Source organism: Phyllobates terribilis, unplaced genomic scaffold (genome assembly GCF_046119375.1).
Source record: "Phyllobates terribilis strain yellow unplaced genomic scaffold, ASM4611937v1 Scaffold_9__5_contigs__length_417890890, whole genome shotgun sequence".
Classification (NCBI taxonomy): Eukaryota; Metazoa; Chordata; class Amphibia; order Anura; family Dendrobatidae; genus Phyllobates; species Phyllobates terribilis.
This window is the reverse complement of record NW_027362769.1, coordinates 372748922-372765629: the sequence shown is the minus strand read 5'-3', so window position 1 is coordinate 372765629 and position 16708 is coordinate 372748922. Positions and strand designations below refer to the sequence as shown.

The window sequence follows — 16708 nt, the reverse complement described above, 5'->3', positions numbered from 1 at the left end:
ACCCTCCCCAAACTTGTGAACAGCACTCAGACATGGTCAACATGGGAAAGACAAAGGAGCATTCCAAGGCCATCAGAGACAAGATCGTGGAGGGTCACAAGGCTGGCAAGGGGTACAAAACCCTTTCCAAGGAGTTGGGCCTACCTGTCTCCAATGTTGGGAGCATCATCCGTAAGTGGAAGGCTTATGGAACTACTGTTAGCCTTCCACGGCCAGGACAGCCTTTGAAAGTGTCCTCCCGTGCCGAGGCCAGGCTTGTCCGAAGAGTCAAGGCTAACCCAAGGACAACAAGGAAGGAGCTCCGGGAAGATCTCATGGCAGTGGGGACATTGGTTTCAGTCAATACCATAAGTAACGTACTCCACCGCAATGCTCTCCGTTCCAGACGAGCCCGTAAGGTACCTTTACTTTCAAAGCGTCATGTCAAGGCTCGTCTACAGTTTGCTCATGATCACTTGGAGGACTCTGAGACAGACTGGTTCAAGGTTCTATGGTCTGATGAGACCAAGATCGAGATCTTTGGTGCCAACCACACACGTGACGTTTGGAGACTGGATGGCACTGCATACGACCCCAAGAATACCATCCCTACAGTCAAGCATGGTGGTGGCAGCATCATGCTGTGGGGCTGTTTCTCTGCCAAGGGGCCTGGCCATCTGGTCCGCATCCATGGGAAGATGGATAGCACGGCCTACCTGGAGATTTTGGCCAAGAACCTCCGCTCCTCCATCAAGGATCTTAAGATGGGTCGTAATTTCATCTTCCAACAAGACAATGACCCAAAGCACACAGCCAAGAAAACCAAGGCCTGGTTCAATAGGGAAAAAGTCAAGGTGTTGGAGTGGCCTAGTCAGTCTCCTGACCTTAACCCAATTGAAAACTTGTGGAAGGAGCTCAAGAATAAAGTCCACATGAGACACCCAAAGAACCTAGATAACTTGGAGAAGATCTGCATGGAGGAGTGGGCCAAGATAACTCCACAGACCTGTGCCGGCCTGATCAGCTCTTATAAAAGATGATTATTAGCTGTAATTGCAAACAAGGGTTATTCCACAAAATATTAAACATAGGGGTTGTATAATAATTGACCCACACTTTTATGTTTAAAATTTAATAAAATTCAACTGAGCAACATAACTTTTTGGTTTGTAAGATTTATGCTTCTGTTCATAAAACCTTCTCTCGTTTGCAGTTTGAAGGCTCTAACTTATTTGCATCTTATCAAACCAGCTAAATCTGCAGGGGGTTGAATACTACTTGTAGGCACTGTATATATTTATAACAAGTGCCAGGTTCTCTTTAAAAAAACAATTCCATATCGTAAATTTCATAGGGTATAATCTGCCCCACTACATATGCTAGGGAGCTGATATGTGACCACACTCATTAGGTTACCAGTAGAGTTGTCCCGTCCCTTCAGTGACAGCAGATATAAAGGTTTACTCAGGATTGAAGACCTGCCCCCGAGGAGCATTAAGAACCATAAACCTGCAATTCACACAACATTTTTCATCTTTTCTTTTGCATTAAAGTGCCCTCATGCTATATTTATAGTTGGGCTCTGTGTGCACCACGTATAAATGTGTAGCATGGGATCATTTTTTTTCTGCACATTCAGACTTTTTTTTGTCACAGGAAGGACTTCATGACCGCCAAGTCCTTAGACGAGGCTGCATGTGATATTGTTTCCATGGTCCACCCTTCCTATGTTTGACCAGCAGCTAATTAATTAGTACACGCTCCCCTGTGACAAATCTGATCGATCACATTTTCTACCAATTCCCACGTGTCGCTTTTATGTTGTCTTCCTGTTTTGTATCTGTGTCGCTATCAACGTAAAGAAGTCTCGATGGCTTCAGATCTGTACATTTCCTCTGATTGCTGCCCGTGAGTAACTGCTTTACATGGAAGATGTCTTACAAATGCTTATGGCGGAGGAGACTTCTGCCTGTCCTCGGACCACCTCTCTGCACCAGATGGTCAGGACCGTCGGGGGAGGGGAAAAAAAATCTCAAAGGGGTTAGATGTGTTCCATTACACTCCATAGAAGCCGCGTCACAATTGTCTATTGGCGGTTTGGTTTTGCAGTTCAGGTCCATTCACTGGAATATGGCTGAGCTGCAGTACCAGGTATGATCCCCATGGCAAGAGTGGCACTGTTTCTGGAGAAAAAAAAAATCTGTCTTCATCTGAAATTGGCCTTAACCTCCATGTTGGGGGGTCTGGAGCAGTTGCCCATTGCAACCAATGAGTCTGGTGCTTCAGTAGCGCAGACCACCTAATGGAAATAATGACCTAATTGGTTGTCAGGGGCAAAACTGGCTAAATTTACATCCCGATTTCCCCGGCCTCCAACGCTTCCATGTGTTGCTCGCCATCAGGGCGCATTAAGCTTGTCCTATCTGAAGCCATTTCTGTGATGTTCTTGCCTGTATTTTTTATCTTCTTGCTCAGACTTCTTTCTTCCAGATACAATGTCCTTCTCTCCTTTTTCGCTTTGACATCTTCTTTGATTTTTTTTTTTTCCCGTTTCTACATTTCCCATAGTTTGTTTTTCTCCCCCCTCCTCCCATAGTGCGGCCGAAACGCTGAGAACTTCGACCGATTTTTCACCCGCCATCCACCAGTGCTAACGCCACCCGACCAGGAGGTGATCAGGAACCTCGACCAGTCAGAATTTGAAGGATTTTCCTTTGTTAACTCTGAATTTGTAAAACAGGAGCTGAAAGACTAAACTGTTTGAGTTGCCCCTACCCCTCCCCCCTAAGTTACATACCCTGCTGGGGCCTGTACGTGTGTAATCCGTCACGGGGTGGCATGCTCGCCCCCAGAAAATTGTTGAGTATTCATAACTATGCCATCTTGCTGAGTATGTTGGGCACGGCCTCGCTGCGTGTTCAGAGCCCTGTTGTCGATTCCTTGTGTAACCCTTAAGATGTGAAGAAAGAGAGGCAGTGTCTTAAGTCTTATGACCAAGATGATGCATTGGCTAGGGTGGACCGTGAAGACCTATCCAAAGCCAAATTCCTACCTGAGCCGCGAGGACTGCGTATTCTCTATAAGCCGATCCTGCTGTGTAGCCCTGGCAGAGCACGTCTTTCTCATCGAGCTCCAGAACATAAAGGTTTCCGCTCATATGACAGTAAAAGGGGTTGCCCAGGAGTCAAAAAAAACCATGGCTACTTTCTCCCCGCATCATTTCTGTCCATGGGTTGTGTCTAGAAATGGCACAAATCGACTGGCAGGACCTGGGCCAGCAGCCATGTTGGCGATCTGTGGCCGCTGGATGATCCCCCACTTAGCTGACGGCTCCTCTTTTGATTAGCTGGCCTGGCAAGCAAACCACCTCCTACCTAACACTATCCTCGGCTCCTCTTTTGATTAGCTGGCCTGGCAACAAGCCGCCTCCTCCCTGACTGTATCCGCAGCTCTTCTTTTGATTAGCTGGCCTGGCAGTAAACCGCCTCCTACCTGACTGTATCCACGGCTCCTCTTTTGATTAGCTGGCTTTGGCAACAAACCGCCTCCTAACTGACTATATCCATGGCCTCTCATTTGATTAGCTGGCCTGGCAACAAACCGCCGCCTAACTGACTGTGTCCACGGCCTCTCTTTTGATTAGCTGGCCTGGCAACAAACCGCCTCCTACCTGACTGTATCCGCAGCTCTTCTTTTAATCAACAGTGCCGCGGATACCGACAGGTAGGAGGCAGTTTGCCAGGCTTCTGCCGTGGTCAACAGACCGGGTCCTGCCATTCGATTCCCACCATCCCTAGTTGTGTCCGATATTTCAGCTCTGCTCCATTTAAAATGAACGGGGATGACCTGCACTACCACACACAACCTGTGCACCGATGTGGTGCTGTTTTTGGGCAGAAAGTGGCCATGTTTTTCTAATTTTTGTACCCAGATGTAGGTACCACACTTGTGCATTAACTGTATAATTGCTGGACAGGTCAACCATAGGAAAAACAAAAAAAAACCTGATTTATAATCTTCCATATCCCAGGCTAAGGCGAATCTCCCAGGTCCAAAATACTGCCAAATCTCACACGCTGCGCTCCGTTTACCATGTTTTCTGCACTGTGTGCCCATGTTACACGGTAGATTTCCAAAGGGGCCAAAGCCTATCGATGACATAAAAATTCAGCAGATGTTCCTGTATGTGCGAGACCCCCATCATCCTCATCATCACTTCCGCATGAGTGGAGAAGATAAGGCACTAGCACAGCGAATGCCCCGGGCTCCGCTACAAATTGGCCAGTCGGCATGCAGCCTTAGCCAACCATTAACTCATTACCCTCTGCACATTCCTGTCCTGGAGTGCTAGGCCCGCGCTCTGCCTGCCGCTCTAGTGTGCATGTCAGTATTACCCCCATTTTTTTTATTTTTTTTTTGCAAACCCGAGAACATATTTGAGGTTGAACCTCCCTTTTAAGCAATACACCTCTCCAAAGTTGCGGTCGAAGAAATGTAAAATTTTGGTTCAGTGACCGACCACGAAGTTTGCAACCTGTGGCACTCCAATCCTGGAGTCAGTCAATGCTGGGAGTTGTAGTGCCGCAGTTCTGGAACGACTGGTCACTTGGTGAAAGGTCGGGGGTTACACTATTAGGGAGGTGAAAATGCTGCCGCCCATTTATTTTTATATGGAAGATGCATATTGCGGTATTTTTTATGCTGGAAGATTAATCATAGCAATAATTATTTCCCGCAGTGACATGTCTGATGTTTTTATAGTGTATAGCATTGCACACGACGTCCATGGCTGAACTGCATGCAGTCTGGTCTTCCGCGCCGGCCCGTATCTAAATCTCGAGGTCGCAGTGGCTTGTTGGCACAAGGGGCATGGGCTCGTATTGCAGCGTGAATGAGATTAAGCTGCAGTACCAGACGGGACCTGTGGATGAGAGCGGTGCCGTTTCCAGAAAATAAACTTTTCTGTTAGTTCCAGGGTTGTATTAGATTATCATCAAATGATCTCAAAAGCACCGTGCATTTAAAGTGGTCCTCTACTCCCCCTACTCTCCAGTCTGTATATTTCCCATGCACCATGTTATACAGCCCCCGACGATTGTAGCTACCGTCCTGCACATTAATTCTTGGGGACCCAGTGCAAAATCAGAAAGTGACTTATCCCAGTAGATGGGATTAGTTTTTATATTGGGTCTGAGGCCCGAAACGCGTTGGAGTAAGGCTGGATTTCCAGAATAAGCCACAACTTGCATATAGTGTTGTGCGGATGTGCAGCAAATTTCACCCTTTGCAACAGGGATATTCGGCTGCAGATTTGTATTCAAATCCGCATGCGACACCAAAGGATTTTTGCATCTGATTTGCCGTGGCATAAATATATGGCACCCGGTAAATTCTGGACATCTTTTGTAAGATTTTTTTGGAGCGTTGTACAGCACAGGGTTATGCACTGGAAGCAAAGGAAGAAGCTGCCAGGGCAGATAAGATCTCCTCGCCTCCGTCCCTTTTTTTTTTTTCTTTTGCATGGAATAAAAGCTCCAACCTCAGACGCTGTCAAAAGATAGAAGTCAAGTGCTGAATTAGCAATTCCTTAAAAAAAAAAAAAAAAAAAAAAGTCATTGGGACCCTTTGATTACTTGATGCTATTTTATTGGCAGCTTATAGACGGTTGTATATTTTTATGGAATTGCTATTTAAGTTACGTAGAAAGTGGAACTTTTAGCTAATGGAGCGCTGTTTTAATTTTTTATTTTCTGATCTCTTTATAGCAGAGCTCGGTTTTTCCCAAAATGGATAACGCAATGGAGCTTACTGCAACCTGTGCTATCACTGAGGTCAATGTAAAAATTGTATACAATAAGCGCCACCTAGTGGTGGCTGCAGTCATGTTACTTTTAGTAAATGAGATCGGGGTGACTGGTGTACGATTAGTACGGCAGAGTACTAGGGAATCTTCTCATCGGGGTCTGATCTTCCAGTATGAGGGATGTCGGTTTATTTTTATTTTTATTTTTTTTAAACCATAATTTTGTATATGATTTTCAGCACATGTTTTCGGGACATCCTGTATTCATCCTCTGTATAAATGTCTTGTGCCAGTTTAACTTTTTCGTACTAATAAAAATTAAATTTATGCTGAACTTGTCTCCAACTGGTCAGGCTGTATCCAGAAAAAAAGGGACGTTTCTGCTTCTGCCGAGTTCCAAAAAAGTCTTCAAGAAATAATTGTAAGCTTAAAGAAGTTATTTCCCATTGGCATAAATGGGGTATTGTCAGATAGAGCTAGTAAATACAACTAAATTTGCAATTTACCGCTTGTGTAAATTTTCAGCCATTTTTTAGATATTAACATTTTTGCTTACACCTTGTTGCCTCGGAGACCGACCACCGCTGCTTAGACAGCAGAACATGCACAGTGCTTACAAGCTTTTTTTATTATTATTGAGCTTGTAAGCGCTGTTTTTTTAAGCTGCCAGGATCGCTGGAGCTCGCTATTACCTCCTAACCCTGGCCAGGTTCCATGCTATGCTTACAAGCTAGATGGCAGTGGTGGTCGGTCTCCTAGGCAACGAGCTGTAAATAAAAGTGTGAATAAGTCAAGAATGGCTGCAAATTTTAATAAGCAGTAAATTACAAAAGTGCTTGTATTTGCAAGCTATATCTGATATTATTCATCTGTGAAAATGGGAACAAAGGGTTATTAACTTCTAAAAGATATCAGCTATCCACAGGGGCCTTTACGACTGCTGAGACCCCCACCAACCCTGAAAACTAGGCCGTCTCCATGGAGCAGTGGCCAGGTATGCACATTCCCACTCCCCAGAAAAGCTGAGGTCAGATCCCTACTGATCAGGACGTGGTTACCTATCTGATAACTTCTAATGATGGAAATGGCCCTTTTAAGAGCTGGGGTCACCTTGGACCTCAATGGAAGTGGATATAGGTGCATTGCAACAATCCCCAAAAATTGTGATGCAGCAGCGACATAGTGTGAGCTTTGGTCATGTGAACCGTTCCCTGCCAACGTCACCATAGCCTTTATCAGAATTACTTTCCTATGGGGGCGTTGGCCTTAAATCTAATGTCAGAGGTGTCATGAAGGATGAGGTTTGTTTATGGTGAAAGAATCCAATCCATCAATTTAAACCACTGTCTTAATCCATGAAAAGCCGCTCTCTGTGAATTTATGAACAAGTGTAGCTGCAGTGCAAAGCAAGGCGGACAGAGCAGCATTCCGAGGCCTGCAGCATATCGGTAATAAATTGGTAGGTGGAACTGGACTTGTAATCCACTGGGATGTACTGTACAAGCATGGCGTCATATTCTATAAACATAGCTATCATCTTCTTGGTTTCCCGTTACGGCCATCTTACCAACACGACTGGATGAAGCAGTCACTTAATAGGATGTTATTATGGATACAATGGAGGGAAACTCAATAGCGACCAATCTGCTACCAGCTCTAATTTTTTTGAGGCCCTTTTGAAAATGAAAGCTGCATCCTGATTGGTTGCTATGGGCAACTGCTCCGCTTGCACCAATTTTGAGGCAGAAGATGACATTTTTATGCTAAATATATTGTAATTTTTGTATTTTTACACTGCTGCCCATGCGCTACTGTACACGTGGGTATTTAAGGTCCTATATATAGTCCTGTATAAGAGCACCCCAAAATGACCCTTTAAGATATATTAGCATAATCCCCTTTAATAGGCCGAGGAACAGCACCACAAAAATTTGACATTTTTTGACCCCTGGGGGCTTTGTCTGGGTAATAATGTAAATTGGGTAAGGCGGTCCGAGATGAGACTGATACAGGTTAGGGGGGGTGGGAGCCTGGGGTGGATTAAGTAATAAGCTCGGCCATCTTTGACGGGAGCTCTAGTAGTGACCCTGAGGGCGCAGCTGGAGGAGCGGCCGCTCCGTAACATCCCCATATCGTGATGGAGATCACCGGGGCCTACATTGGTGCGGCGTGCTCCGTGTTCCATGGTAGAATGGTTGTCATGGTAACTGTCAGAACATGTGAGCTCTGGGCATCCTGCGGAGAGATGGGTGAAGATCTGCTTTTTGCTGCAGGGATTTAACCCTTCGCGCCAAATGCAGCCGATTTCATCTCTAGGCGGGAACGAGACGGAACGTTCCTTCCTTCTGCTTCGAGCCGGAGCCAAACTTGTATTAATACTGGATCTCCACCTAAACGCCGAGACCTCATCTTATATCGCGACCGGGCGTTCGCAAATGTCGGATTCTACTATAGTCATTGACGATTTAAAGGGGTTGCCCAACGTTAGGAAAACATGGCTGCTTTTTTTTCCCCACCAAAACAGCGCCACCACTGTCCCCAGGTTTAGTGTGGTACTGCAGCTCAGAGAAAAAAAAAATCACAATACAAGTAAAGCAACAGGCACAGCCGAGGCTCATATGTATAGTGTAAAATGTATTCCGCACAATCAATCAGATATATATATATATATATATATATATATATATATATATATATATATATATATATATATATATATATATATATATATATATATATATATATATATATATATATATTTTTTTTATTATTATTATTTATTTTTAAATGGCCACTTTTTCATATAATTTGGCGGTGACACAGATCCCGCAGCCAAAGATCTCCGTGCTGCTGCTACATAGCAGTATAAAGCAGGTACATGGGGTTGCAAAAAAGATTGAACTGGTTGGAGATTTTGCAACTTCCTTGTAACCTCATTCACCTGCATTAGGCCTTGTTCAGATGTGTGTTTTTCAGACAGCGCTCGTACCTGTGATAGTCTATCGGGCCATTCACATGTCCAAAAATATCGGAGACCTATCAGAGTGTCGGATTAAAATCAGCAATGCTAGTCAATGGGTCTGTGAAAAAAAAGCAGACTGTGCTCTGTTGACATCTGAGTGCAGTCTTATTTTCATGGACTGTCAGAAAGTAGAAGGTGGGGAAATATGTAAAAAAAAAAAAAAAAAAATGTATATATCTTTTTTTTTTTTTTTTTTTCTCCAAGTGCGAGAAAATCTGATGATACTCTGATCAAACTCTTTGATCACAGTCTGATCAGAATAACCAGTCTGATTTTCTCGTATGTGGAAAAATCTGACATGTGAATGAGGCCTTACGCTAAGATTTTTAGCCTGGCCATAGTCACCGTAAAGCCACAGCCATTTGGATACCCCCCCCTTTGGCACTCTAGATTACCTGTGCTTTGGTCCACATTAGATGTTGATGGATAATGTTATTTTTTTACGGGGGGGAGTGGATTTTCCTCTTCGGTGCCCCTACAAACACAAAAACCGTCAACCACATCTCTTCCTCTCGACTACCCTGTATACATGCACGCTCCGTTTTAGAGATCGTGCATTTTCAAAAAAGAATTGGGAGAAGTGGATGTCAGACACCAGTGGGTGAACAAAGGCCAGGTCACAACCTTTTTTTTTTTTTTTTTTTTTTTTTTTGCCCCTAGGGTCAAGTCTAGATACCGTAAGTGCTCAGATCTTTTATAGGCTGGGTCAGCTGCCAATTTTTTTTTCATTTGTTTGTGACCCCTTTAAGTTGCCTGTACCATATGTTAAAACCATACATCGATTAATTGATCAATTAGTGGAATGATCTCTGCCCTGATCCGTGACTTCTGTTAATATTGTAGACTCTGCCGCGTGGTGCAGATGAATCATCTTTCTCAAAATTGCATTAAAGTTTTATTCCCATCTTCATACATGCATATTGTCGGATAGAGCTGGTAGATGCAAGAGCTTTTACAATTTACTGCTTATTAAAATTTTCACCCGTTCTTGAGATATTAACACTTTTCTTTTGTTTACAGTCCGTTGCTTAGGAAACCGACCCCCACTGCTAGACAGAATATGCACAGTGCTTACATGCTCTTTTTTTTTTCTATTGAGCTTGTACACACTGTTTTGAAGCTGGTCAGGATCGCTGGAGCACACTGTTACTGCCTAATCTCGGCTGTCTTCAGCGCAGAGCTTACAAGCTAGACCGCAGCGGTGGTCGGTCTCCTAGGCAACTATCTTTAAACAAAAGAAAAGTGTTAATATCTCAAGAACGGCTGCAAATTTTAAGAAGCAGTAAATTGCAAAAGTGCTTGTTTTGACAAGCACTATGCAATAAAATATCAATCTATGTAAATGGGAATAACCCCTTAATGTTGCATAACATTTTTAGAATAAGCAATTACGATTCAGAAAAAAAAAAAATTCCATCCCTCCAACGCAATTTTTTGTTAATTTTCTTGCCCTGGATTAGTTTCTCTTCTATCCCTCAGAACCTGTTGATTTTTCTGTATCATCCAGGATTATTGGGCCTTTTATGAAATTTTGATTAATGAGTTCTTTTTTGGGGGGGGGCTAATATTTAAAAAGTCGCTGATGGAATATTTTTGGTACTCACACTGGTGTTGTGTTTGGCTGTTTTATACGACGTTACGAGCGTGTGGATGCATGTGAATGTGGCGATGGATGCTGGTGCGACTGAATTGGTTATTACTCCCATCATCTCCATGAACATCAAAAAGTTTCCGCAAAGTTGGAAAAGTTGAGTCAAAGTTGCAATAAACCTTCATGTTATTCTTTATTGCACAATGGCCACATTCCGCCATCCCATCCATCTCTTTCCTGTGTCGCCATCTCTCCCGATAACAAAGAGTTTGTTCACTTCTTACTTCTGCAGAAGGACAAGAGGGACACCTCTAACTTTGACAAGGAGTTCACCCGTCAGCCCGTAGACCTCACCCCCACAGACAAACTCTTTATCATGAACCTGGATCAGAATGAGTTTGCCGGATTTTCGTACACAAACCCGGAATTTGTTATCAATGTGTAGCGGAAGGAGAAACATCTGACGGGAACCTTCAGACCCAACTATGATCTGGTGCGTTGATGCCAGTGGGGTTGTGTTCCAGGGCTCTCAAGATTTTACTTGGGCTAACAGAAATCTATATGCAATGAAGGTAGCCCTGGACCAGTCCCTGAAACCAGGCAGCTATGACTTCCCCCTCCCCCCCAAAAAATAACATATACAGTAGATCTTTACATAATACAGATCATTGAAGAAAATCCAAAGCAGATGTCAAGGTCGCATGTAGCAGAGCTGAGTTTGTTTGGCACGACTCATTGTGAAATTAGTGTCTGAACACCATTTTTTTTAAAATATATCTTGATCCATTTATCTGCTACGGCGCTTGAAACAGACCTGAAAAAATTCTGGCTGCCTGCAGTCACCACTAGGGGGAGCTCTTGCTCACACACAGAACTGAATAAAGCAGAAAGTGCCGTCTAGTGGTGGCTGCAGGCAGAAAAATAGTAATGCAGCACTGGTTCAGAAGTGTATCAGGAAAATGCAGCTCTGATAGTTATATATATTGATGAATCGGCAGACCTAAATATGACTATTATAAAAGATGGAGAAGTACTTTAATTTCTGTTTTACCCTATTGTCCCGTTTATTATTTTCACCCCGGATCTATGTGATTTTAATACTTAGTCTTGTTAATCAAGGTCGCAGAAGAAGGAGCCTAAAACCACGGTGTTTCCACAGTCTGCAACTTCTGGCACTGAAATGGTGCTCACCCGTATACAGTACCTGCGGGACATTCTAATGTAGATTCATTAACGTGCAAAAAAAATTCCAGAAATTTCATTTTTTGCAGAACTGCTATACCATTAAAAAAAAGAGGTACTGTTTCTGAAAACCTAAAGTAACTGCAGCGGTTCTGAGACTTAGTGCTTGTCCAAAATGAGAAAAACATGACTGATTTCTGCTAAAAACAGCGCCACCCCTGTCTATGGGTTGTGTCTGCTATTGCTGTTCTTCCTCCTTTTAAAGTGAATGGGAATTAGCTGCAATACCAGACACAACCTGTAGACAGATGTGGCGCTGTTTTGGGATCCATATTTTTCTAGTACTGTACCACCCACTTCTCAAATAGGTTATTCCACAAACAACAAATACAAATGTATGATCGCTGGGGGTCTGACTGCTGGACCGACAGATCACGAGTATCAGGGTCCCAAATACCACTGTTTAAGTGGAGCGTCTGTGAGCATGTGCGACCACTGCTCCAATAACTGTCTACAGCAGAGGTCGCACATGCTCACTGCCACTCCAATCACAAGGGGGCTTTGGTCAGCCTTTCTCCTGATCAGAGGGGTTCACAGCAGCTGGACCTCCCCCAGCCTGCAGATTTGTGTATGGGACAATCCCTTTTAGTCTTTTTTTGTGAAATTAATGCTGCGAATTCTTGCTTAAACCGATTTCTGGTAAAATTGGGTGACAACCAATATGTCCGCTGCCTTCCCAAAATCTGTAGACTCTTAAACTGAACTAATTATGCGGCAATATGAAAACAGGGGATGTGTACTTGTCCAATTGGGGTCTCTGCAGTCACGTTGATTACCACCCATCTTTCCTTCATACTTGTTGGCTAGAAATTAAAGGGGAAGACCAGGATTAGAAAAACATGGCTTTTTATTTCACAAACAGCGCCACACCTGTCCAGTGGTTGTTTGTGGTATTACAGCTCAGTCCCATTCAGGCCACTTTATCATTAGGCAGCCAGTGTTTATTACAATTGATGACTAAAGGTTAGTCCTTGCTGGTTGCATTTACAATAATCTGTGATCGTCCCTATGGGCAGTCGTTTACTAATGTCTGGCCCCGATCACACTGTGAATATGTAGTCGCATTGAATAACATTGGTCCGAGTGCAATCCCTGTTTTTTCTCGCAATGCACTCGTCTGATCTATACGCCCATATAATCATCTCATCTTTAGGGGCTGATTGGTGATGAATAGCGGCTCAGACCTAAAGCCGTAAGAAGCTTTCAGCCTCAAAACCTTAAGACTGATTTTGCCTATCCATGATATCATTGAGGTATTAAAAGGGGGCGGTATGAGATTAGGAGAACAAGGCTTCCTCTAGAAACAGCGCCTCTCCTGGCCATAGGCTGTGTCTGGTACTACAGCTAAAATGTTGCGTGGGTGGGTTCTTCCCAATGTGAGAGCCGTACTGTGGGCTTAGAGACAATTCCTCCGGCAGCGCCTCCTCCCCTCTCGTAGCATGCTGTGCTAAAGTCACATCGAGGGAGGAAAGCCGCAGCTCTCCCCTCCTCTTCATTACTTATACGTCAGGGACAGTGACGCCGGAGCTGATTGACATTTGACATAACCTCACGTGAGTCCCGGGAACACGAGTGCCGACATTTGAGGCGAGTATAGGTGTTTTTTTTATTTTAATGAGGGCAAACATTCAGATTGAGAAGGCATGGGTGCAGAAATTTTTACTGCAAATTCCGTGTGTACATACCCCTACACCCTTTATCGCAGTCCTGCAAAGTGTTATGATGTAGAGGGACACTAACCCCTTATTCATTTTCCTGGGTGCATTCTATTACTTTCTGTTATCAGGGTTTTTTTTTTTTTTGGGGGGGGGGGGGTCATTTTTACGTCTCCACTTTTGCACCAGTTTTGGTAAAGCTGCTACACATTCAGCTCTGCTACATCTACTTCTGCTTTGAGAACGGCTGCTCGTTAGCGAGAATACGAGAGTTTTTTTTTATTTAATATAGTTATAATTGATCATCAAGAATTTGTAAAGGGGAGAAGTGAGCGGGGGAGGTGATTATCCCCTGCCTGAGCGCTTATGTAAGACCTGGTAGTGGCAGATTTTTTTTTTCCCCCCTCCTAATGGAAGTGTCTGAAAAGTTTTATTGTCCCCTTAAACACATTAGCTGCTCTGATAAGTCTGAATTGCACAGGCCTCGTAGGAGACGGGAACCTCCCCGCCCCACATATCCCAATGGTATCTGCCTCTCGTTCTGAGTCACCAATGGTGAATGCAAGGAGGATTTCTGCTGTGATCGTGTAAGCATGGGATCGGCACAAGATAGTACTGGCCGGTCACACACTTTTGCCAGGGAAGAGTGGCCCCCTAGGAATGGCCGCCCAGCTGGTGTTGGGTCATGACCGCACATCCCCTAACTCTGGCTCATGAGGGGCTGGTCCTTTTTGATGCCTGGTAGTAGCACAGCCCCCCCTCTCCATTACTTCACCCTTATTTAATAACACTGTCACTTACAGGGAGGTGGAGCCTAAAGTTAGTACTGCCCACGAGGAAGCAGAGAGGAAACAATAGAGCTGCAGGCTCCTCTACGCAGTGCCCAGGGACTGTTTCTAAATACAGGGTCCATCACCTGTCTAGGGGAGAGTGGCCCCCTAGAATAGGCCACCCAGCTGGTGTTGGGTCGTGACCTCACATCTCCTAACTCTCGTTCATGAAGAGCTGGTGCTTTTTGATCCCTGGTAATAGTAGGAGTGGCACAGCCCCCTCACCATTCCTCCACCCTTTTTTTTAATAATACTGTCACTTACCTTTGACTCTGCCGCCGTTAGTACCGCCCATGAGGAAGCATAGGGAAACCAACAGAGCTACAGGCTCCTCTCTGTAGTTCCCAAGGGCTATTTTTAAGTACAGGGTGCATCACCTGTCTAGGGGGAGAGTGGCCCCTTAGAAAAGGCCGCCCAGTTTGTGTTGGCTCAAGACCTCACATCTCCTAACTCTCGTTCATGAGGTGCTTTTTGATCCCTGGTAATGGGAGGAGTGGCACAGCCCCTCACCATTCCTCCATCCTATTTTAATAACACTGTGTCAGTCACTTACCTCCCTGTTAGCACCACCCATGAGGAAGCAGAGGGGAACCAACAGAGCTGCAGGCTCCGCTACACAGTTCCCTGGGGCTATTTTTAAGTACAGGGAAGAGTGGCCCCCTAGAAAAGGCCACCCAGCTGGTGTTGGGTCGTAACCTTACATCCCCTAACTCTCGTTCATAAAGGGCTGGTGCTTTTTGATGGTAGTAGTAAGAGTGGCACAGCCCCGCACCATTCCTCCACCCTTATTTAATAACACTGACACCTTTGACTCCGCCTACCTGTTAGTACCGCCCACGAGGAAGCAGAGGAGAACAAAACTGCAGGCTCCTCACTGTCACCTCCTCCCTGTTAGCACTTCCCACGAGGATACAGAGGGACCCAAGAGAGCTGCAGGCTCCTCTATGCAGTTCCCAGGAGCTGCGTCTAAGTACAGGGTCCATCACCTGTCCAGGGGAGAGTGGTCCCTAGAAGAGGCTTCCTAGCTGATCTTGGGTCATGACCTCACATCCCCTAACTCTCATTCATGAGCGGCTGATGCTTTTTGATCCCTGGTAGTAGTAAGAGTGGCATAGCTCCCTCACCATTCCTCCACCCTCATTTAATAACACTGACACTTACCTTTGACTCCGCCTCCCTGTTAGTACCGCCCATGAGGAATCAGAGGGAAACTAACAGAGCTGCAGGCTCCTCTCTATAGTTCTCAAGGGCTGTTTTTAAGTACAGGGTACATGCCCTGTCCATGATTGTAACTATAGAAGGTGCAGAGGTAGCAGTCACAGCCAGTCCCCTTGCCAATAGACAAAGACACCAGAATTGCCATCGTAAGTGGGGCCCATGGTTCTGAGTTTTCATTAAAGGGATATTCCCATCTCTAAGATCCTATCCCAATATGTAGTAGGTGTAATAATAATAATATTAGCAAATACCTCCAATTAGAAATGTATAGTTTTTCTGATTCGCTATGTCTTTCCTCATGTGCAGGGTATTGCAGGACCTTAGGTATCCATGGTTATGACCACTAGCAACTAGCTAACTGTCACTATATCAGAGGTCGTAACCATGGATACCTAAGGTCCTGCAATACCCTGCACATGAGGAAAGAGACATAGCGAATCAGAAAAACTATACTACATTTCTAATTGAAGGTTTTTGCTTATATTATTATTATTACACCTACTTCATATTGGGAGAGGATCTTGGAGATGGGAATACCCCTTTAAGGCTCACAAGCTTCAGGCTACCCGTGTCTGCACTAGGCCCGATGGCGCTGTACCTGCAGCCTCCCTAGTTTATTGATTTGTCAGTGTTACATGGGCACCATTTGGTACAATATAAGGTTAGGTGTCAATAGAAGGCACTACACAGGGCAATTACCAACCTAGGGTTGGCCCTGGCAATATATATTTTTTATTTTATGCAGCTGAAGGTCTACTGTTAGAATAACATTTGTGTTCCTATGACAGTACTTCCTGTCCCATTGCTCAGTGTTGGCATTGCTTGGCCTAAAATAAAAAAACGGCTTTTTAATTTTATTTTTGTAGCACAGGTATAAAAATATAAAGAATAAAAAGCAGTGATCTTATTGGTTATTTTGTCCCAATAGTAAGATTTAGCTTCCAGAGAACCCTTGGGCAGGAAGTGTTGTCGTGGGGACGAAGTCATAAAGGATCATACAGACAGCTAAAATATGTATCAGTATGGCAATTTTTTTAGACTTTTGTGTTAGTTGGAGCATCTTCTCTAGCAAGAAAATATCAGTTATGCAAGAAATTCCTCTATTTTTGCTTATTCTGGGTCAAAGATGATGTTCCTATGCACACGTCACGTCCGGCACACCCCGGTCATTGTGAGCCACGTCCGGCGTGAGCGGAGTCGAAAATCAGAAAAAAAAAAAGTTTTTATTTTAGATAAAATATCATTGTGCCAACTCACTTTTTTGTTCCTAGGGGTCAGTCTTGAGTATTTCTAGAACTTGTCCCCCCTGGTATAGTAAATTAAAGTGGAAAGTGATTTGCTACCTGCTGATAGAGAACATAAACTCCC

The 16708-nt window shown here is 44.3% G+C and overlaps 1 protein-coding gene across 2 annotated transcripts in view; it reads left to right on the top strand.

The window, feature by feature from the left end:
- PRKCB (protein kinase C beta) overlaps positions 1-15561 on the top strand; it is a 116335-nt gene extending 100774 nt beyond the window's left edge. Inside the window, exon 17 of one of the 2 annotated variants that reach the window (XM_073648328.1) lies at positions 10688-15561. In XM_073648328.1, coding sequence (XP_073504429.1) covers positions 10688-10840 — 153 coding nt within the window. In that variant the 3' untranslated portion in view covers positions 10841-15561. Of the gene's footprint in view, positions 1-2575; positions 3354-10687 lie in introns of those variants that run through there. The other variant, XM_073648327.1, reaches the window with a different exon arrangement.
- The last annotated feature ends 1147 nt before the right edge of the window (positions 15562-16708 follow it).